The 23811-nt window shown below is 42.4% G+C and overlaps 2 protein-coding genes across 2 annotated transcripts; both read left to right on the top strand.

The window, feature by feature from the left end:
• Positions 1–1391: 1391 nt before the first annotated feature.
• Positions 1392–15216, top strand: Mob1a (MOB kinase activator 1A). The gene is made up of 6 exons (XM_032906256.1): positions 1392–1628; positions 5354–5520; positions 8034–8127; positions 9339–9472; positions 12730–12893; positions 14731–15216. The coding sequence occupies exons 1-6, from the start codon at positions 1615–1617 to the stop codon at positions 14806–14808; spliced, it is 651 nt and encodes a 216-aa protein (XP_032762147.1). The 5' UTR covers positions 1392–1614; the 3' UTR covers positions 14809–15216.
• A 6230-nt stretch (positions 15217–21446) lies between these two features.
• On the top strand, positions 21447–22552 carry LOC116903610 (60S acidic ribosomal protein P0-like). The gene has a single exon (XM_032906254.1). The coding sequence runs from the start codon at positions 21521–21523 to the stop codon at positions 22472–22474; it is 954 nt and encodes a 317-aa protein (XP_032762145.1). The 5' UTR covers positions 21447–21520; the 3' UTR covers positions 22475–22552.
• The last annotated feature ends 1259 nt before the right edge of the window (positions 22553–23811 follow it).

Raw genomic sequence — 23811 nt, 5'->3', positions numbered from 1 at the left:
ACATGTACACACAAATAATATAGTTTTTTTTGACAGTATGTAGTCATGGCTGTCCTAGAACATGCTATGTAGACTAAGCTGGCCATGAACTCACAAAGACACACCTGCCTCTGCCTCCGGGGCTGGAATTAAAGCTGTGTACCACCGTGCGTGGCCTGCCCTGACATAGTGATAAACACAAGGACACAGACTCCAACCTTAATAATATGGTATTTAAAAATAGGCTTACAAAAAATAAACAAATACAAGGACAAGAGGCAGAGGCAGGCAGATCTCTGTGAGTCAAGGCCAGCATGATCTACATAATGGCCAGAAGGACTACATAGAGACCCTGTCTCAAAAAATCAGGAAAATGAAAAAAAAAAAAAAATAAAAAGAAAGAAAAAAAATAAAAAAAGTACATCAAGGCACATATACTCTAAATCACATACAAATCTACAGAAGGTAGTGACAAAAAAGAAGGAGTTAAAAAAGCTTACTAAAGAAGACCTCCTCCCACCAGTCATGGATAAAAAGAGAACCAGCTCCTACATGTTGCTCTTACACACACACACACACACACACACACACACACACACACACACACACACACACGCAAATTTATAAAAGGTGGTTTTAAAAGTTAAAAGGATCCAGTACAGTAGCTCAAGCTTGTAATCCCTGCACCTGGGAGGCTGAAGCAGAAGGATCAAGAACTTAAGGTCATCCTTGGCTACTTCGTGAACTTTAAAGTAACCTGGAACGCATGAGATCCTGTCTTAACAAAGGAACAACAACCACCAGAGAGAGAGAGAGAGAGAGAGAGAGAAAGAGAGAAGAGAGAAGAGAAGAGAGAGAAAAAGAAGAAAGAAAAGAAGAGAAAAAAAGAAATCCAAAAGCTGAGAAAATAAAATTGATGTCATTACTGTGAAAGGTCATGTTCAAATGATGTTCAAATGGTTTTAAACCATCACCAATTGAAGCGGAAAAATACTGGGTCTTTGCCACTGCGCATCCTGCACCATCATTTATTCCCACAGTTTTTTTTTTCCTCTTTTCTACATTCTAACATAGTGTCACCTGGTGTCAACATATCCTCCCACAGTACATGCACATGAGCATTCTTAGAAGCTTTATAGTGTGTGTGTATAATGTGTGTATAGTGTGTGTGCCAAGTGTCCATCAACAGGCGATGTGGCTGGAATAGCATTCCTTTAGGAAAAGACCCAATGTCCTTCTAAATAGCAAAACAGTCACTAAGTAGCGTTGGCAGAGGTCCCTCGGCCACGGAATAGTTGACAGCAGTGCCTAGCTGGCTCCATTTCGCTCCCGGGCCCACAGACTACTGATTGGCTGAGCTCAGTAAGGGGCGGGGCGAAGCTCAGCGGGACGGGGAAAAAAAGCCCGGTCTCGCGAGATCCTGTTGGTTCCGCATTTCTGCTCATCGAGCTGTTGGGAGGTAGCACGGAGGACTCCGCAGTCTGTGCTGGTTCGGGGCGGCTGGAACCCAGTACGAAACCCAAGCGGTGAAGCTTCGGCAGCCCTGTTGAGCCGCGGACCGTCCTCTGCTTCCCGGTGCCCGCGGCGGCGCCGAGTCTGACGGGGCGGGGGCCACGGCCCCTCGGGCTAGCAAGGATGAGCTTCCTCTTGTAAGTGGGTCGGGCCGGGGCGTGGCGGGTGTCGGTCGGCGGGGCGGGGCAGAGGGGCCAAGCGGAGGGCGGAGCCGGACATTGGGCTATACGGGGCCTGCCGCCTGGGAAACGGCTGGGGCAAGAAAATGTGCAGTGCCTCTGACCAGACGAGGCTGAGAAGGAAAAGTGCAGATTCTCAATGGTTTTCCACAGATTTACATTTGAGAAGAGAGCTTTGCACCTTATAATGTGACTTTTCTCTTATCCCAGGTAGGGCTTGAACCTGGTCTCCTGCCTCAGCTTTCTAAGGAGCCAGGATTACAGCCTAGGCCACCAGGACAGGCCTGCTTTAAATGTGTGTGGTTTTGTTTGTTTGTTTTGTTTTGAGGAAAGGTCTTGCTATGTAGCCCAGGCTGGCCTCGACCCCCACTTGCCTCTGCCTCCTGGATGTTTTTGATTAAAGGTAGGCGCTTTTATCTCAGCCCACATGTGAATTTTTTTTTTTTTTTAGGTTCTTATTTTTTGAGAACTTAATAGATGAGTATTTTCATTTTTAATTCCTCCACTGCTCTCATCTCCCATTCAAATTCCTGTCCTCTTATCTATACTATATATTATGCCCATATTATACCCCTACCTACTGAATCCAGTCAGTGGTGTCTGAACGCACTTGGGTGTAGAGCTGACCATTTGATTATGAGTAGTCTATTTGAGCTTGTCCCTGAAAAACCTGACTCTTCCTGTGGACTCTCCGTAGCTCTTCAACCAGGTGAGGTAAATGTAAGTTTTTATAACTTAGACTGATTGATGCTGTTTTTCCCACCCTTTGGTTCTTCTGAATAACGCTGCAGTGAGCATCTGGTTACAGGTTTTTGGGTATGTGTGTGTGATGGTATCTCCTAGGAATTAGTGACACATGTTAGCCTTTGAGGAACTGCCAAGCATTTTACATCCCAATCTCACTGTATGAGTTTTCAAAATTCTCCAGTTCACATCCATCTGGCAATTGCCTTTGTTATACCTGAGTGTGAAGTGGAATTTATTGATTTACATTCTCCCAATGATCAATAATGTGTGTGTGTGTGTGTGTGTGTGTGTGTGTGTGTGTGTGTGTATTTTCAGGCCATTTGTGGATAAAGTCTTCCTATTTTAAAATCAGATGTTTTTTATTTTGTTAGCACCCGTTAATTGTACAAATTTAATGGGTTTGACTGACATTTCCATGTGTATATATGGTGCAGTGGTTGTGTCCATCTGCCTTTTTGGTTTGAGTTGTAAGAATTCTTTATGTGTTTTGGATATGAGTCGCATTACATCTGTGACTTAAAAATAGTTTCTTCCATCCTCAGGATTATTTTAACTGTCTTGATGGCATCATTTGAAGAATAAATGTCTTTTTCAAAGATTTATTTAGTTACTTAGTTGGTTTTATTTTGTTTTTTGTGGCATAGTTTCACTATGTAGCTCTAGCTCTGGTTGTCCTGGAATTGTGTAAACCAGGCCGATCCCAGAGATCTGCCTGCCTCTCCCTCCAGCGTGCTGGAGTTAAAGATGTGTGCCCAGTTTAGGATTTATTTTCACTTTATGAGTATGGGTGTTTTACCTGTATGTATGTATGTATTTATGTATACCATGTGCATCTAGTACCCATGAATGCCTGGAGAGAGCATCAAATCCCCTGGGACTGAAGTAGTGGATGGTTGTGAGCCATCATGTGGATGCTGGGAACTGTATACCCTAGTCATCTGCAAGAACAGCAAGTGTTCTTAACACTGAGCCTCTCCAGCCCCTGCAACACAAACCTTAATTTGAACCTTAATATGAAGACCATATTGAATCTTTTTTTGGTAAGATTTATTTATTTATTACATATAAGTACACTGTAGTTGTCTTCAGACACTAGAAGAGGGCATCAGATCTCATTAGAGATGGTTGTGAGCCACCATGTGGTTGCTGGGATTTGAACTCAGGACCTTTGGAAGAGCAGTCAGTGCTCTTAACCACTGAGCCGTTTCTCCAGCCCATATTGGATCTTAAGAAATCACTTAATGTTAATTTTCCGTATTTAGTTTCCTCTTAATCAGTTCTATCTCCATGTGTTCCTGGGGTGATCCTTCTAATTTAGTACTTCCTTAATGTATGTAATAGTTCTTTATAAATAATGGAATTTAGTCTTGTGCTTTTATAATTCTTTACTTCCTACACTACTTAAATTTTTACTTTCACAGGTAAGGTTTAAGTCAAAAGTCTGTTCCCTTCCCCTGTTTAGATGTTGTTACAATTCTGTTGTGTATTAATGCTTTTTCTGTTTTATTGTTGTTTGTGCTTTCTATGGGCTAACGAAATAGGCTTTGCTCTAATTTGATTCTGTAATGTGTTCAGCTGTGCCTTGACTCTTTCTTGAACATATGTACCCTGTTACCTTTATTATCACTGTACAGCATCCCATGATGTGGATCTGCCCTCCATATCTATAAATGCATAGAAGGAGTAGATTTGAATTGTTAAAAGATACTGCCTAGAATCTACAGTGTGTCCACCTCCGACCCCTTGGTTAAATGCTCTGGTAGGTGGAGTGTAATAGATTGCCCGATGTAACAAGTTGTGGTGCTGCTCCTGCACTAAGATTTTTAAATTTTTACTTGATTGTTTCATATCTGTAGATCTGTTGAGTCTGGAGTAGGCACACAAGTGTTGTGTCCCTGATGCACAGACATAGAAGAGGGCATTGAGGGTCTCCTATCACGTTTTGCCTCTTCTGTAAGGCAAGGCATCCTTTTGAACTTGAAACTCCTTTTTTATACCCACTAGGCTGGAAGCCAGCAAGTCCCAGAAATCCTCCTTGTCTTAGTGTTCTATTGCTGTGAAGAGACACCAAGACCAGGGCAGCTCTTACAGAGGAAAGCATTTAATTTGGGTTTGTTTACACGTTCAGAGGTTTAGTTCATCGTAATCATGGTGGGGAGCGTGGTGGCACAGTCCCTGACATGGTGCTGGAGAAGTACTGGGAGTTCTGTATTGGAACTGCAGGAAGAGAGAACGAGGGAGACAGGCTGGGACTGGTTTGGGTTTTTGAAGCCTCAAACGCAGCTCCAGTGACACAGTTCCTCCAACAAGGTCATACTTCCTAATCCTTAAAATTAGTGCTACTTCCTAAGTATTTAAATACATGATCCCATGGGACCATTCTTACTCACACTGTCATGCTCCTGCCTCCTCCCCATTACCACATAAGAAGTACTTCACATTGTCTAAACAACATATGTCTCCCATTTTTACATGTATCAGTCGTTCTTTAGTTGACCGTACTCATTTCTTGACAATATCCTCCCTAAGAAGTACCCTAAAGCACTAGCACTTCTAGAGTTGGATGCAGGTGGTCTTTATGTTGTGCAGCAGGGTCTCTTACCTGGGGAGTCATCCACTCGTCTGTACTCTTGCTTTGATAGATAGGGGTGTGTGCGTGTGGCGGTAGCCCAGGGCCTCCTTGATGCTGGCAAACATTGGACACTACGGCATTCTTTTTTGTCATCATCTCCTCTTCCTTCTTGGCCTTTTTTAAGGAGCACTTTTTTTTTAATCAGTATATTTATTTCCAGTATTTATCTGTGTGTGTCTATGTAAAAGCAATGCATGTTCTTAACTGCTTAGCCATCTTTCCAGCCCCCTGACAGAGCCATTTATATGCTTAAAATGCCATTTCATTCCTAAAAATTCATACATTTTTATCTTTAACCCAACAGCAGCAGCCGCTCTTCGAAAACATTCAAACCAAAGAAGAATATTCCTGAAGGGTCCCATCAGTATGAACTCTTAAAACATGCAGAGGCAACTCTCGGGAGTGGCAATCTGAGGCAAGCTGTTATGTTGCCGGAGGGAGAAGACCTCAATGAGTGGATCGCTGTTAATAGTAAGTTTTTAAAAACATTGACTTGTTGATTTGTAGAGTTTGGTAAATCTTATTTAATGAATTTTTATAGGTATAATTGTGATATAACAGGTATCTATAAAATACATTTAGACTTCACTTCTCAAAGGACTTGGTTGTATGGTTGAGTGGAGACACTTGAGAAGTGCTGAGTGCTTCTGGGTTCTTCTTGGTAAGAATATCCTGAAGGAATGAGTAAGGTCAACTAAAAAAGTACTTGACTGTAGGACTTATGTTTGAACAATGTGAAGTACTACTTTTTTAGGGAAACACTGTGTTTTATTTTACTCAAAATATCAAGTTTGGGATGGAAAATTGGGTCGGTCAGTGGTTAAGAATGCATGCTGATCTTGCAGAGGACACAATTTATCTCCCAGCACCCACATGGGGCAGCTCACACTGGCCTGTAACTCTAGCTTTAGGGAATCTAACAGTCTTTTCTGGACTCACATGTACATACCCACACAGATACTGGAGTTGAACCAATTTAAACCTATTACCAACTAACTTACAAATAGAGGAGACTCAGACTGTGGTCATTTGGTTTTGGCAATTACTGGTAGAGGGGGTCACCCCTAATCTACTCTTCTAACTGCTGGCCTGGCTCCCTCCCCTGCCTGAGGTGGACCCCAGATACTTGCTGTTTCTCCTGGCCTCTGGCTCCATCTCCTCTCACGGCAGCTTCTTCCTCTTCTCTCCCTCCTCCTCCTCTTGATTCTCCACCCTCTACCAGGTAACTCAAAACCCACCTACCTCTAATCCTTCCAGTAATTGGGCTATTGCCAATTTTTATTTATTTAACCAATTTTAAATTAAGGAACAGGTTTGCACAACAAAAGCTTGTACATGTGAGAATTTACTCATAGGCCTAGACCTTTTGGTACATAATTTAGCATGACAATCCACAGCAACAGACCAAACCTCAACAGAAACAAATCATATAATTTAAAATTTTTTTAAATTAAATCTCAAATTACGTTATTCTGAAGATATGTGTTGGCCTCCTGCTGTTTTAGATTTTTCTTTGAGGTTTCATTGATCTAAACTGTCTATTTGAACCTTTTGGTCTCTGACCAGCAAGATGGTTCAGTTGGTAAAGATGCGAAGCCTGGGTTCATTCCCTGGAATCCACGTGGTGGAAGAGGATTGACTCCTGGAAATTGTCTTCTGACACACACACACACACACACACACACACACACACGCATGTTTGTGTGTGTCCACACACAATAAGTAAATAAAATGTGAAGTACAAAACAGATACAACACACACACACAATACTTTGATCCCAGAATTCCCGTATTATCTTAAAAATTGCTGAGAGGGCTGGAGAAGACGGCTCAGTGTTTAAGATCTTATACTGCACTTATGGAGAGTGAGAGTTTAGTTCCCACCCATTGGAAGTGTATAGTTCCAACTCCTGGAGGATGCAGCATCTCTAGCCTGAATTCATATGCACACCCCCAGTAAAAATAGGTCTTAAAAAACATTACTGAGCATGTCAAAGAACTGTTTGTTTCTGGGTTTGTTTGTTTTGAGACAGGGTTACTCCTGTAGCCCTGGCTGTCCTGGAACTCACTCTGTAGACCAGACTAGCCTTGAATTCACAAAGATCACCTCCCTCTGCCTCCTGAGTGCTGGGATTAAAGGTGTGTGCCAGCATTGCCTAGCTCAGGATTTTTTTCTTAATCTACTTTTGAAGAAACTTGGAAAGCCCTAGTTTTTTTCAGGTACTTCTTTAGACAAGATCATAGCATTTTGAAAAAATGTTACAAGTCTTAATGATTTTCATTATATCCATCCTTCCTCCTTATCCTCTGAATCTAGCAGAAGCTCATTTGGCATGTCCTCCCTGTCGTCCTCAATCTTTCCAGATGTTACTTTTTCTCTGAACTTCTAGAACTTACTGTTGGCATGTGGGTCCCATCTTCTGTCTTGTATTATTCACCTTCTTTTTTTTTTAATGATGTGGATCTCAGAATTATTCATCTTTTAAACTCTTGTGTTACCCTAGACCCCATACTAGGTTCCTGACTCAGTCCGTTTTGAGTAGTCTTCAACATGCTGGAGGCCTATGCTGATCCTGAGGCAGATGTTTGAAATGTACAAGACAACTTGCAACTTCACTAAATTTGTTCTGTAACATCTTTTTCTCTTTCCTAAGAAATGATAGTATGTTGTAGTTTAGATTGATAAACTATGACTCTTTCAACTCCTTGAATCTAATCAAATAGTATATTCCAGTTACTTACTAGGTGCTGGTAGATTAGCTCCAGAGTTTTAAGCCAGTTGGACATGGTAGTGTGCTCCAGTGGCTCGAGAGGCTGAGGGAGGAGGATTGCATGAGCCCAGTTGTTCAAGACTAGCCTGGGCAACATAGACCCCTTTTAAAAAAAGAAAATGTTACTCATTTTTCCTCTGTCTGAGAGGTCTGTTTGGTTTGTTATGGTATATGTAGTCCACACTTAACACAGTTGTAACTTTGTCTCTGCAGCTGTGGATTTCTTCAATCAGATCAACATGCTGTATGGAACCATTACAGAGTTCTGCACTGAGGCAAGCTGCCCAGTCATGTCAGCAGGTCCCAGGTATGGGTCTAGTCTGTTAAATAGCTTCGGATAGCTTTCTTTTCTTTTATAGCTGATAAATATTGAATAATAAAGACTATTTTTACCTCTTCATGTAGAGATAAGTCTGTTTTTGAGTTTTTTTTTTTTTTTTTTTTTTTTTTTTGTTTTTTTTTTTTCGAGCTGGGGGCCGAACCCAGGGCCTTGCGCTTCCTAGGCAAGCGCTCTACCACTGAGCTAAATCCCCAACCCCTGTTTTTGAGTTCTTGATTACTCAGCAGTCACTCCTGCTGTTAGCTGTTTGGTGCATGAGTATTCAGTGTTTAACATCTGCACTGTCATTGCGCTGTTCTAGGAGTAAGAGTCTAAGATTGGAGTTGGGGCAGTGAGGTGGCTCACTTGCCGCCAAGTCTGGTGACCTACATTCCTTTCTTAGGTGGAAGGAAAGAACGGACTCCTACAAATTGTTGTCATATGTATTGCGTGTGTGTGCGCATGTCCACACAGATGTAGTTCATTACAAGTTTTTTTTTTTTTTAAGTTTAATTTCTTAAAAGAATTTTTAGGTGGTCTTTAATATTTGCTCTTTTCCCCCCTGGTCCCTATATAGTGTTAATGAAAGTAGCTGCATATCCAGAAGCAAGTACCTGTCTTAAAGATGAGAGTTAAAACAGGCTGAGTGTTTCCTATAACTTTCTTTTTAAAGGTTTATTTTATATATGTGAGTACACTGTCTCTGCCTTCAGACACACCAGAAGAGGACATGAGATCCCATTACAGATGGTTGTGAGCCACCATCTGTAAACTGATTTAAAGTTTAACTGTGGTTGTTGGGAATTGAACTCAGGACCTCTGGAAGAGCAGTCAGTGCTCTTAACTGCTGAGCCATCTCTCCAGCCCCCTTCCTATAACTTCTTTTTTTTTTTTAAAGAATTATTTTATTTTACTTAATGTGTATGAGTACACTGTAGCTTTCTTCAGACACACCAGAACAGGCATTCAATCCCATTACAGATGGTTGTGAGCCACCATGTGGTTGCTGGGAATTGAACTCAGGACCTCTGGAAGAGTAGTCGGGTGCTCTTAACCGCTGAGCCATCTCTCCAGCCCCTTCCTATAACTTCTTAAAGTCACTTAAAATTTCTGTGGACAGAATGTGAACCTGCTTTGATTACAGGTTGTCCATGTTAAGGTTTTAACAACTGTCTTTAACACTGTGTTGTTCTCTGCAGGTATGAATACCACTGGGCAGATGGCACTAATATTAAAAAGCCAATTAAGTGTTCAGCACCAAAATATATTGACTATTTGATGACTTGGGTTCAGGATCAGCTTGATGATGAAACTCTTTTTCCTTCTAAGATTGGTAAGTTAGCACTGTTGAGCAGCCTTTCTTAGTGATGACTAAAATCTTGAAATGTTCTATTACTTTAAATCAGTTTAACAGAGAAGGCAACATTCTGTAAAGAACTTGTATCCATGTATATTCCCCTAGCATACCTACTTGTTTCTTCATACCATTTAATACTTATTTTTTAATCTCTTCCAGTTTGATTACATTGTATCTATTTTAAAATAAAAAGTATTTTATGTGTGTGGTGTGTGTAGGATTTGTGTGCCACAGCATATGTGTGCAGGTCAGACAACTTGGATTCTACCTTTACTGGTTTTTTATTTGTCTTTCAAGACAGTGTTTCACGGTGTAGCCTTGGCTGTCCTGGCATTCACTCTGCAGACCCAGCTGGCCTGGAACTCAGAGATCTGCTGCCTCTGCCTCCCACTGCTGGGAATAAAGGTGTGAGCCACTGTGCTCAGCCTTTGCACGAGCTTTGAAGATCTAGTTTGGGTCATTGGACTTTCATGGCAAGCACCAAACCCACTGAGCCATGCCATTGGCCCTAAACTTTTGTTTTAATATCTACTTAAAAACACTGAGGAAGGGCCAGCGTGATGGCTCAGCAAGTAGAGGTACTTACTGCCAAGCCTGGTGGCCTGAGTTGGTTCTACATGGTAGATGGAGGCTGTCCTCTGACCTCCACACGTGTCTTCCCACACAGGCATAGGTACACGTCTGCTCGGGCACACACATTAATGAGATGAATTACTTTCCGTTTCATTTACGTTTTCTCTTCTGTTTATGTTCTATGTCTGTTATAGGTATTTTGTTTTTGTCATAAAAGCTGTCTGTTTTCTTCCCCTAGGGCACCTTTGATCTTTTTATGGAATGTTTTGCTATAGACTTCTCCATTTTGCTCATCTCCTTTAAAATGTGGATTGTTTCTTTGTTGCTTTTTGTGGTGCTAGGGATTGAAGCCTGGCCTCATGTGTGTGCTAGGTGTGTGTTCTGCCCTGAGCTCTCCTCAGAGCCCCAAATTACATTTCAACAGTGAGAAAGTTACTACTTCTTTTGTGCTGGGGCTCAGTCCCAGGGCCCCTCACATGGTTGACCACATGCTCTACCTACTACTAAGTTATATATACCCTAACTTCTCCATTTTTTTTTTTTTTTTTTTTTTTTAATGTTTTTGCTTGGAGAAGGTTTGTGGTTTGCTACTATTTTTGTTTTTGGTTTGGTACTGAAGAGTGAAGTCAGGCTGCCTGCAGTTCCTGGGGCTCTGAGCAGCTTCTCACCAGGTTCTTCCTGTGCTCTGTAGTCTAAGCAGAGGCACTTCTGGGAGAAACAGATCAAGTGTTTATACTTAGGCTAGAGTTAAGGAACATGGTGGAGCATACCTGCAATCCCAACACTCCAGAGGCTGAGACAGGAGGATTGTTGGGAGTTCAAGGCTAGCCTGTGCTATAGAGTGAGACTTCATTTCAAAGAAACAAACCAAAAAATCCTGTTAGATTTGGCTTGTTAATAACATTCTTCTATTAAATCTTATATTTCCTTTCTTACAGATACTTTATTATATGTTGGTTCCACTTGAATATGTTCTGTTAAATTCAGTTTAGCAAGTACTTAAACAGTTTACATATTTACTAAGTTATTTTTATGAGGGAAGATCTCATTTAGCTCAGTTTGTCTTTGAATTCTCTGTGTAGCTGAGCATGCTCTTCAACACTCCTTCTTTCCATCTCTTTCTCCCTCTTGCCGAGGTTATAAAATCTCACCACCATGCCGAGCCCTTCTTTTTCCTCAGCCTCTCACTCTACTGTAATCATTCTGGACTCCTTTACTTTCTTCCTCCTCCTCTTCTTCCTCCTCCTCATTAGGCTGTTATCAGTGTTGTGATTTTTTTGAGATGTTGTAGAGAACTCTTCCTCCTCTTCTTCCTCCTCCTCCTCTTCCTCCTCTTTTAGAATATCTTAAGTTCTTAGCAAGATTGCAATTTTTAAGAGAAAAGATGTTTTATTTTAAAACCTGTTTTTGGTATTTTGTATTAGAATTCTGTTCTGAGAAACCACTCGGGGTTGGGGATTTAGCTCAGTGGTAGGCGTGTTTGCCCTAGCAAGCGCAAGGCCGGGGGTTCAGTCCCAGCTCCGGAAAAAAAAAAGGAAAAGAAAAAAAAAAAAAAAAACGGGGTTGGGGATTTAGCTCAGTGGTAGGCGCTTGCCTAGCAAGTGCAAGGCCCTGGGTTGGTCCCCAGCCCGGGAAAAGGAAAAAGAAAGAAAGAAAGAAAAAAGAAAGAAAAGAAAAAACCACACTCAAATGCTAGTGTAATGTTTGAAAAGTCAATTTAGCCAAGACTAGAAGTTGGGAATACCATAAAAATATACAAGATGAATTATATCAAGCTTCTAAGGGCTAACTAAAGAGAAAAGTAAGATGCACGGTAGGAAAGCTGTTAAAAACCTCCATTTTCTGAAAGGTTCCAAGGTGTTTAATTGAGATTGTTTCTCAGGAACTGGTTTTTGAAGCTGATTGTTTACATGCCTGGGACTCACTATAGAGTACATGGACTCTGAGAGATCCACTTGTCTGCCTTAAAGACAAGCATCACTTGCTTGGCAGGCAGATGCCTTCTTAATTTTTCTTAGTTTAGTTTATGTAGCTATCACTGGCTTGCTGGCTTTCTCCTGTCCATAAAGGATTTGGTTCCGTTAGCCAAACTTGTCCAGAGTGTGGTCAGTCACCCTGTGGCTACTGCTTGGAAAGGTCCCCACCTCCCAATTTTTCTCAAGACATGTTTCTTCTCTCTGAGAAGAGAGGCTCCCTTCTTCTGTTTCAGGAAGGATCACCCCTTTTTAGAATACAGGAAAATAAGGCTTACTTTCTAGAATAATGTAGAAGATGAGATATTTTCTATCTATATGGATGATGGTAAAGACTTGAGTGGTATCTGTTTAGGATACTCCTTTGTTTAGGAAAATCTCTATTCCTAATTTTGTTTCCTATTACAAATGACAAAAGTGATGTTTATAATCAAAGTATATTCTTGTTGCATTTGCTCTTAAAGAGAATCTCTGATTCTGAACAACCAACATGTTCATTTGAACTGTGATCTAGCAGCCTCTATTCCTGTGTTACTGTTGTAGCAATCAGTGTGGTATGTGAATACTTAGTTTGGGATTTCCCTTGCTCTGTGAATGTGTAAGCTTGTTGCTACAGTCGATCTGGGTGACATCAAGACTTGCTGCTCTGATTTGATAAAAGACTGATAGGTGTGTATTCCATTACAGGTGTCCCATTTCCCAAAAACTTTATGTCTGTGGCAAAGACTATTCTGAAGCGTCTCTTCAGGGTTTATGCCCATATTTACCACCAGCACTTTGACTCCGTGATGCAGCTGCAAGAGGAGGCCCACCTCAACACCTCCTTTAAGCACTTTATTTTCTTTGTTCAGGTAGGTGAGCCATGTTGGTCTCTGGGCCTTGGACTTGGACTTTGGTAATGTATCAAAAGCACCACCTCATTTATAGATGTAGAACGTGTAAGTTTTAAGCTTTGTTCTGTCCCCAGTTTTGCTCTCTTCTTCATACTGTTTCATTGATTCATGAAGCAGTTTAGGAGGGCAGTGTCTCTGAGGTGGAGAGGCGGTTTGGCAGTGAAGCACACATACAGTTACTGCTGAAGACCTGGGTTCAGCTCCCAGAACCCATATCAGGAGGCTCACAATAACCTGTAAGGGATCCAGCATCTTAATCTAGTTTAAAAAAGAAAGGAAGAAAGACAGCATCCCACTAGGGACTGGCTGCCGAGGGCTTTCCTTGGTCATCCAGGTTTGTGGCCTGTTTCCTGTGAGCACTAACTTAGAACTTTAAAAGGTCACATAAAGGTATTTGAAAAAGATGCTAAGAATTATCAGAGCATGATGCTGTATCTCTCTAATCCTAGCCAGACCTTGTTTCAAAAAACCAGAAAAGAAAGCTGGAGAGAGATGGCTTAGCAGTAAAGATCACTTTCTGTTCTCGCAGAGGGCTTAGTTCCCTTTCTAGCACCTGCTTTGGGGAGCTCACAACCACCTTAACTACAGCGCCACAAAATCTGGTACCTGCTTCTGCTCTCACACACACACACACACACACACACACACACACACACACACACACACACACACGCACACGCACGCACACACACACACACACACACACACACACACACACACACACACACACACACACACACACACACACACACACACACACACATACACACACTCACTCACGGGTGGGGGTATTAAACTTTTAAAAAGCAGAAAATGATAAAAAGGACTTCTTCCTTTTTAGAGCTAGGCAATTCTGTATGTAAATTATAGTAGAGAAACCTGGTGACTTTTTAGTGATTATTGTGTATTATGGTTCTGAGTTTTTCTTTTTCCTTCTGAGATTGTTTCTGTTTGTTGTGTGTGCACACTGTGTGCATGCTTGTGTATGTTCACATGTGAATGTATAAAAGTAAAAGTTGACTTTTCATGAGGTAGCTATTATCGAAGGTTTAGTTTGTAATTTTCAGGTCATTTCTGTATAAACTCATGCATTTCATGTTGGTGTTTAGCACCATGTTGGTGATAAGGATCTTCTCATAGCTACAGTTCCTCTCACCCCCACAGTTGGTTAGGAAGGGGCCTGATGTCCCAACACTGTAAAAGTACACATCATGTGTTGGTCTTTCTGGGGCCCAGTCACACCGGTTATCTTATGGGTCACCAGATACTGTTGACACTGTAGAGATTCCAGGATTTTAAGAGCTGCGTGTCAGGAAATGGGGAAGACCAGCATATGTCACAACATCACCAATGTTTTAGTTTTGAAGTTAAATATATATGTGTGTGTATGTATGGTATGTATGTCTGGGTATGTGGGTACACATGGAGATGGAAGCCAGAAGTCAACACTGGGCATTACTTATTCAGCTAGATTCCTGGCCAGCAAGCTCCAAGGATCCTCCTGTGTCTACCTCCCCAGCACCATGGTCACAGTACTATGTCTGGCTTTCTTATGTGAGTGCTTGGGATTTGAACTTAGGTCTTCATGCTTGTATGATAGGCATTTTACTAAGCAAGCCTTCTCCTCAGCCTGCACTTGTTTTAAAAAACAAAAACAAAAACCTAAAACAGTAATTTTATATATATCATAAAGGTCATTGCTTCTGAAAGAAAACTAGGTTTAGGAAGCTCATTTCTGAAAAATATGTAAGAGTTTCAATTTTGGTTTATTAGTATATTTTTCTTTTCTTTCTAGGAGTTTAATCTGATTGATAGGCGTGAGTTGGCACCACTTCAGGAACTAATTGAGAAGCTTGGATCTAAAGACAGATAAATGCTGCTTCTTCTAGAACACAGTTACCCTCTCCCTCTATCTACTGCTAGCACTCTCTCATTGCTGTCTGGTATGGACTAAGTGATACTGACTACAAGAAACCAGGATCAAAAGATCCATTGCGTCTGAAGAAAAAATTGTTCCAAAGGTAGGTTGGCCAGATAGCTTCAGAACAATCCCATGACACAGCTAAATCAGAGGTGCTGTGTGGCCACCCTGTTACTGTTAATGTCCTTCTTTGTTTTCACCTCATGACTAACCTGTAGTTTGTTGCTGAGTTTTGTTCAAGAAAATGAGTTTTTCCGTGGGACAACATAATGGACATTAAGAATTTTCAGCAGCAACTTATTAGTGAGCTTCTAGAACAAATGTCTTAACACAGATGAGTTTGCTTTGTTTTACAAATCAGTGGTGTTCTGTTTCTAAATCCCAACATTTAGAGCTTCTGTTTCACTTTGGATAGCATTTTGGTTCACATTTGTATACTGATGTTTAAAGGCAAGAGTGTTTGTTTTCTAGCCAGGCATGATGGTCCATGCCTGTTAGGGGCAAAGGTGGGAGGATCTCACATTTGAGGCTGGCTTGGGCTACATTGTGAAACTATTGCTAAAAAAAGTTTGTTTTGCAAAATCCACAAGGCTTAAATCACAGGCATATGTGGACTGAGATTAACCAAAGTTATTTTAAGTGACTTTACTGTGTAAACTTGTTTGGGATTGTCTTCATGTCTGACTAGATAAGGAGAGTGCACGACAGATGTAATCTTTGTGGCTTCTGACAGCGTCGTGCAGGTTCTCATTTGAGGCTCTTGACTCAGATTAACTTCATATGTAGGCTGGGGCAGAGATCAAGAAGTGACATACTTGGGCCTCAAAACCACTGTTTTCATTGATATTTCTTTGCAGTTCTTGAGGCACAGTAGAAAAAGTATTCAGAGTACTTAATTATTTCCTAAATGATTCCATGTTTTTATTGCAACTTGAAACTTTTCTGTGCACATAAAATGCACAGACTTCATGGCGATAGGACACAGGTCATAACCACAGAATAGCTTGCAGGGGGTGTGTGACAGCAGGTCTCCCTGGGCCTGTTAAAGCTGGAGACCCAGCAAGGGGAGTGAATTGGGCAGCTTGGCTTCCTTCTGTTACTGAGCACAGGCTGCAGTGAGCTCTAAAGCTTCCATCCTACTTGCCTTTGTAGCAAAACTTGAATTTTTCCTCATCCTGTCAGGATAAAAGACTCCTCTTTTGGGGAAGTGCCTGCTTTTCCTGTGATCCTCAGATCTAGTCTTTTCTGGCTGCCTTTTCAAATGTACATGACATCCCAGGGATTCTGGACCCTTGCCCAACAGGCAGTGCTGGAGTTTATCATTGTTGTGTGTCAGAGCTGGGACTTACATAGTGCTCACTGGCCTCCTACATGGCTTAATAAAAGTTAGAGTTGATGAGGTTTTTGTTATTTATTTTGATTCCACTAGACTATACTGGAAAGTATTGCTTAGAAACTCCAGTTTTAATAACTCATTTTCAGTATGTTCTTAAGTATGCTCAGAATTTTAAAGGAACTGTTTTGTCTTTATTTTGGCTGAAATCACCTGTCACCGTTAGAGGAATTCAAGTTGGAATAACGGTTTAGGTAAAAAGGGCAGCTTGGAAACACCTCACAGCCCAGGTGTATGCAAATGTCCAGACATCAGCTGTTCTGTAAGTGTATGACAGTCACCTGCAGACCGGAAACAGGCTTCTAGATGACCAAGAATGTTTCACCTCTCAACCCCAGACTCCATTTACTTTGATTTGCTTTAGTCTCTTTTTTTTTCCAGAGCTGAGGACCGAATCCAGGGCCTTGCGCTTGCTAGGCAAGCGCTCTACCACTGAGTTAAATCCCCAACCCCTGCTTTAGTCTCTTAAGGAATGAAATTCTCTTTCTCAACCAGGGTCCAATCATTTTTATGAATTCCGATACCCTCAAAACCAAGGTTTCTCTGCATGTATTTTGGGGATAGAAATGCCCTCTCCATGCCTGAGCTCCCAATGGTAGATATAAAGATATGGAGGAGGCAGCCTCTAGTGGGATATAAAGCAAAGCCTTGCTGGTGAAAAAGAGTGTCTCTGTTTTTGGTTGTGTCCCCCTCCCCTTTTTTCCTTTTATCATTGAAAACAGTGCTAGACTCCCACACCAACCTGCCTTAATCAGCAGTGTGCACACTGCGCTGTTGCTCAGTGAGGCAAAGACATGGGAGGAGGAGTTTGTCTTTCTGCTTTGGCTAGAGGGCTCATTTATAACATCTGAAGAAATCAGTCTGTCCTGGGTTTATCTGCATACTACATGGCTCTCCTGCTCCCCTCAGCAGGAGTCAGCTGTTCTGTCTGATTCTGCTCTCTGGACTTTGTTGCAGTGACTTCCGATTGACTGGTGAATTCTGCCTTAGCCCTGTGGTGCTTTAACTTCCAGGACTTGAAAAACTTGGATATTGGGGGCTGGAGAGATGGCACATTGTTTAAAGCATTGGCTGCTCTTCCAAAGGACCCTGGTTCAATTTCCAGCACCCATATGGTGGCTCACAAGTGTTTGTAACTCAAGTTTCAGTGGATCCAACTCCCTCACACAAACATGCATGCAGGACAAACACCAATACATTAAATTAAAAAAAAAAACCTTGGACAATGATAGACAGATTTATAAAAAATACTTATACTTCTCTTGTACAATTTTTGTGTCAACTGCTACTATACTGTTACTCTGCTGATTGAATAAAGTGACTTACCAGCAGCCATTTAGCCAGGGGTCCTTTTATCTGCAGGTCCTTGGCCTGCAGAGCTAGTTTAGTTCACACAACTGCTCACTGGAGAATTGCAGGTCTCTGTTCTCCATGACCTGTAGCAAAGGCACAGAAAGGCACAGGCACAGTCCTGGTGGTGAGGTTTCCTGTTTGTACTCTTTTTTTTTTTTTTTTTTTTTTTTTTTTTTTGTTTTTGTTTGTGGGTTCTTTTTTTCGGAGCTGGGGACCGAACCCAGGGCCTTGCGCTTCCTAGGCAAGCGCTCTACCACTGAGCTAAATCCCCAACCCCTCCTGTTTGTACTCTTGGCTTCTCTCTGAGCCCCAAGATCATACTAGATATAGCGTCTCATAGCTTCTCAGACATGTCATTACCTCAGGTACATAAACAAATCTAGACTGAAGAGTGAGGCCCCTACAAGTGTGTGTCCACTCCCCAGTCAAAATGGAGTCCTGAAACACTGCCAGCCTGGGCATGCGCTGCTGAGCACCTTTAGCAGTCGTGTTCTTTCCTCCTGAGGTCAGTGAGAGTTCTGACAAAGAAGGAAGCCACAGTAGTCTTTGGTCTTCCTGACTTTACATTCAATTTTGATGCAGGGCTTTGATGGGCTTTGGAGCACATGTGGCAGCAGTAATGTTACTGAAGCAACTGCATTGAAATTCACTCGGGTTTTCTCATCAGAACGTATCACATAGTTTTCTGTAAAGCCATTCTGGATGGCCAGTGTGCTGTGGGCTAGTTATAAAAAAGCATTCTGTGTTGGTCTGCCTCAAAAAATAGTTTGCATAAAGTAGTTTTCGTTACCATCTAAAATAACTTAAAATATTCCTCACGTAAAAAATTTATGTTGTATTTTTAAAACCTTTAGGGCTTTATCTATTTTTCTAAGTCGTTAACTGTACTTTTTAAAAAAGTATTTTGTATCTACTTTTGTAACTTCATCAGAATAAACTATATTAAAAGCAAAAATGGCTTTGAAGTGTGTTAACGCGCTTTTGTCTAAATGTGGAAGTGAGATCTTGGTGGTTCTGTGATTTTGATGATAGTTTAAATTTGGAGGGTTGATTGTGCATTCCATTTACTATCTGCTTTCTTTAAGCTCAGGAAGAAGTTCCTAAATGAAACCAAATATAATGCCAGAGACACTTCCAAAGAACAAACCCCTCTCTCTCAGTGCAGACCCGCCCCAGACAGTCTCAGTCCTGGCCTGCATATGGGACTCCAGATCTTACTATTCTTGGGAATGGGATGGAAACTGAAACCACTAATTTTCTTATCTGGAAGTCAATTACTCTTACCCTTAAAACCTTCTCCAGTCAAAACAGTCACTCAGTAGTATTTAGGACAGTTACTAAGTACAGTGTATTAACCACAGTTCTTTAGAACTGTGGGTCTCAACCTCTTTGGGGGTGTTGAATGACCCTTTCACAGGGGTCACCTAAAACTGTCAGAAGACATTTACATTACAATTTATAACAGTAGCAAAATTACAGTTATGAAGTAGAATAAAAAATAATTTTATGGTTGGGGGTCACCACAACATGAGGTCACAACAGGAAGGTTGAAAACCACTACTCTAGAGGAACAGAACTGCTAAAATGAATACATTGGATTACTAGAATGGCTTACAGGCTGTGGTCCAGCTCGTCCAACAATGGTGGTCTACCAAGAGAAGGTCCAAGGATACAGTCGTTCAGTCCCCAAGGCAGGATGTCTCAGCTGGTCTTCAGTGCACATCCTAGAGAAGTGGGCTCTCCTGACAGTGAAGGGATGGACTTGCCAGTGAGAGCAAGCAGGCCAAGAGAGAGCAAGCGTCCTTCTCCCGTGGTTGCTAGCAGAAGGTGTGGCCTAGATTAAAAGTGGGTCTTTTCACCTCAAAAATACAGATTAAAGGTGTGTCTTCTCACCTCAAAAGATCCAGATTAAACATGGGTCTTTCCACCTCAAATGACTTAAGAAAAATCCCTCACAGGTGTACCTAGTTGATTGAGTTTTAATTGATTACAGATGTAGTCAAGTAGCCATCAAGGAAAAAGTACAGGTACATTTTAGATCCTTTTTTTTTTTTTTAAAGATTTATTCATTTTATGTATACGAGTACACTGTAGCTGTCTTCAGACACACCAGACGAGGGCACCAGATCTCCTTACAGATGGTTGTGAGCCATCATGTGGTTGCTGGGATTTGAACTCAGGACCTCTGGAAGAGCAGTCAGTGCTCTTAACCGCTGAGCCATCTCTCCAGCCCCATTTTAGATCTTTTTTGAAGATCACTGCTACTTTAGTTTTGGGCTTTTTGAGTAGAGTTCCAACTTGCTGAGTGATCAAATGTGCTTAAAAATCACTTTGTGTAAGATAAGGCAAACCATCAATTAGTGTCATACAATTATTGGCATGGTCTTGCTTTGCAGCCCAGATTAGCCCCAGACTTGAAATCCTGCACTATGGCTTCCCAAGTGCCCATCTTGTTTGACTTTTTGTTTTGTTCCAATAGGCCTGAAAGTGATCAGGCCAGTAACATGGCTCAGTAGGTCAAGGTGTTTGCTGCCAAGCCTGACAACTTGAGTATTCTTCTCTGGAACTTTCATGGTGGATGGAGAGAACCAGCTCCTGAAAGCTGTTCTCTTACCTCCACATGAGAGCTATGGCATGTGCATGCCACCCACATAATTAGATACATTTAATAATTTAAAAATTATGTATATTCTTATAAAAATTTAAGTAATCACCAAAATGAGTGTCAGTATCTAATGGCCTAGTCTTTGGAAGCTGTTTGAAACTTTGGAAAAGTACAAGTAACCTGGACGAGAGTTGGGAAGGCCAGAGTTAGGCTTTGGAGCACCATAACCAGAAACTGCAAGCCGTGCCCCTTTAGCCTGTCCAGAGTGTTAGGCTTCCCAGTCCCCTCTTCCTCTTCTGTGTCTTAGTCCAAAGGAACCCGAATGCCCCTTGATTGGCAGATCCTAGGTCAAACCAATATTTTGGCTTTCAAGGGGCTAGGAAGACTGCAGGGCCTTATTCTGGAGGTATGTTTAGTGTTTGTGGCAGTCTGGGGAGCCAGGAGATGCAAGCCAGGAATGTTCAGTCTGTTTGAGAAATGAACAAGGTCAGGAAGCTGGTGCACAGCTGTATGGAACTGAATTTTTAAGAACTGTTGACTCTTGGGGTGTTAGGAGGCTCTATAAAATGACTGCAATTAAAAATCACCTCAGTGGGGTTGGAGTTTTAGCTCAAGGGTGGAGCGGTTGAGGCCCTGGGTTCGGTCCCCAGCTCCGGGGGGGGGGGGGAGAAAAAAGAAAAAATCACCTCAGTGAGGTAAACACAGGAGATGCATCCCAAGAGACCCTAACTGAGGCCTCCCCATGGCGAGATGGCACAGGCTTGTAACCCAGACAAGAGGGTCAGAAATCCAAGTCATTTTCAGCTACATTAATGAATTTGAGGCCGGGTTGGGCTATAGGAGACACTGTCTCAACAATAAGCAAAATGAGTGATTATGACCCAAAGTTAATGACGGTGAAAGAACCTCAGGGTCAGAGCAGAAAGGATTAGTCACTTCTGGGCCCAAAGGCCATTTGTAAAAAGGGACTGAGAGATGGCTCAGTGGTTAAGAGCACTGGCTTTTCTTGAGGACCAGGGCTTGATTCTCAGGACCCATCTGTATCTCTAGTTCTAGGGGATCTGACACTCTTCTGGCCCTGGACACTGTGTGCACATATTGTACAGACATATATGCAGGCAAAATACCCAGACACATAAAATTTAAGAATTTTAAGCCTCAAGTTGTAGGTAGTACTAATGTGGCTTGGTTGGAGGTAAGTATCAAAAAAGACAAAACCATAGTTTAAAAGACGATTGTGCTCTCGCCAGGCGTCCTCATTAGAGTGACATCGTCTTTAAACCCCGCGTGGCAATCCCTGACGCACCGCCGTGATGCCCAGGGAAGACAGGGCGACCTGGAAGTCCAACTACTTCCTTAAGATCATCCAACTTTTGGATGACTACCCAAAATGCTTCATTGTGGGAGCAGACAATGTGGGCTCCAAGCAGATGCAGCAGATCCGCATGTCCCTCCGAGGGAAGGCTGTGGTGCTGATGGGCAAGAACACCATGATGCGCAAGGCCATCCGGGGCCACCTGGAGAACAACCCCGCTCTGGAGAAGCTGCTGCCTCACATCCGGGGGAACGTGGGCTTTGTGTTCACCAAGGAGGACCTCACCGAGATTAGGGACATGCTGCTGGCCAATAAGGTGCCAGCTGCTGCCCGAGCCGGTGCCATCGCCCCATGTGAGGTCACAGTGCCTGCTCAGAACACCGGTCTGGGGCCCGAGAAGACCTCTTTCTTCCAAGCTTTGGGCATCACCACTAAAATCTCCAGAGGTACCATTGAAATCCTGAGTGATGTGCAGCTGATAAAGACTGGAGACAAGGTGGGAGCCAGCGAAGCCACACTGCTGAACATGTTGAGCATCTCCCCCTTCTCCTTCGGGCTGATCATCCAGCAGGTGTTTGACAATGGCAGCATCTACAGCCCGGAAGTGCTGGACATCACAGAGCAGGCCCTGCACACTCGCTTCCTAGAGGGTGTCCGCAATATGGCCAGCGTCTGTCTGCAGATTGGCTACCCAACTGTTGCCTCAGTGCCTCACTCCATCATCAATGGATACAAGAGGGTCCTGGCTTTGTCTGTGGAGACTGACTACACCTTCCCACTGGCTGAAAAGGTCAAGGCCTTCCTGGCTGATCCATCTGCATTTGCAGCTGCAGCCCCTGTGGCTGCTGCCACCACTGCTGCTCCTGCAGCTGCTGCTGCCCCAGCCAAGGCCGAAGCAAAGGAAGAGTCGGAGGAATCAGATGAGGATATGGGATTCGGTCTCTTCGACTAAGCCCCTCACACCAAGTCAGCCTGCTTAATTTGAGAAAGATGGAAATAAAGGCTTACTTCTCTTAAAAAAAAAAAAAAAGACGATTGTGTGACCAAATGTCTGGCAGAACCCATGAGGGCAATTCTGGTACTATATCCTGCAATTCAGAGTCCAGCTAGATGGGTAGGTAAGGGTGAAGTCATGAAAGTTTATTTCTCTGAAGTCCAAAGGATTTGAGAGTGAACATTTTTCTCTCAAATGGTTTGGCAGCCTTCTGGAAACAAAGGTAAGAGCGCACAGTGGAGAGTCAACAGTTCTCAGTGACATTTGTGGAGGCGATCGTTCTGTGGAAAAGGATTGATAACCAAAGCACCAGTGTCTACACATGCCTGTAACCTTTAACCCAGGGCACTTAGCTTCAAGTGACAAAGCTTCATTCTGCACTGAATTCAGTATTCATATCCAGTGGGGCTTCCACAGCTCAGAGAGAGTCACCTAATCTGTTTCCCCTTCATTGCCAAAACATTTGTTTGGTTGCAAAGCTGGCTGCTATCAGTGCCAGGCTTTCTACGAGCTTAGCAACATACTGGTAAACCATAATTTCTTTAGTTCCTGCCAAGTCCAGGAATTATGTCTCAATGGTCTAGTTCAGATCGTGTGACCAATCTTAAACCAGTACCATCTAGTTATAGTTCCTGCTCATTAGCAAAGAGGGGCCACTCTACAGTGTTGATTGTATTCTTGGCATAAATGAAGAAGCTTAAAAGTTAATAAATTATCCCTAGTTACACTAACCGTAAAGTTTAAGGAATCAAGCAGAAAAATATGCCTATCAAGTAATCTGGAGGTGAGGGCTGGTACTCAGGAGTCACTCAACATTGGAATGAATGAACATAGTTTAGTTTTGAGACAGGGTTTCTCTATGTAGTCCTTACTGTCGTGGAACTCGCTGCATTGGCCAAGCAAGCCTTGAACTAACAGATCACCTGCCTCTGCCTCCTGTGTGCTTGGATTAAAGGTGTGGGCCACCATGCTGGACCTATATAAATAAGCCTACTTTTAGTTGGTCACTTTAAAGAACAAATCTAGGTCCAATCCACAAAAGAGGTACAGATTGCATAGGCACAAGTGCATACTCTGTCCTCATAGTGTGTGTTCCAAATCCTACCCTTTTCTGGAGGTTTCTTTTTTTGTTTGCTTGTTTTTTTATTGTTTTGAGACAGAGTGTGTGGCCCTGGCTGACCTTAAACTAAGTCGATTGGCTGGGCTTGAACTCAGATCTACCTGCCGTTGTCTCTCCAGTGGTGGGATTAAAAGTATGATTAAAAATAGTTTTAGTCGGGGGTTGGGGATTTAGC

This window comes from Rattus rattus, chromosome 6, assembly GCF_011064425.1.
Source record: "Rattus rattus isolate New Zealand chromosome 6, Rrattus_CSIRO_v1, whole genome shotgun sequence".
Lineage (NCBI taxonomy): Eukaryota > Metazoa > Chordata > Mammalia > Rodentia > Muridae > Rattus > Rattus rattus.
This window is presented reverse-complemented; position numbering and strand designations above follow the sequence as displayed.

Excerpts from the sequence above, each read along its gene's own strand:
- LOC116903610 (XM_032906254.1), top strand. The coding sequence starts at position 21,521 with ATGCCCAGGGAAGACAGGGCGACCTGGAAGTCCAACTACTTCCTTAAG.
- Mob1a (XM_032906256.1), top strand. Across the intron at positions 9,473-12,729 it reads TCTTTTTCCTTCTAAGATTG|GTGTCCCATTTCCCAAAAAC; the intron begins GTAAGTTAGCAC and ends ATTCCATTACAG. Across the intron at positions 12,894-14,730 it reads ACTTTATTTTCTTTGTTCAG|GAGTTTAATCTGATTGATAG; the intron begins GTAGGTGAGCCA and ends TTTTCTTTCTAG.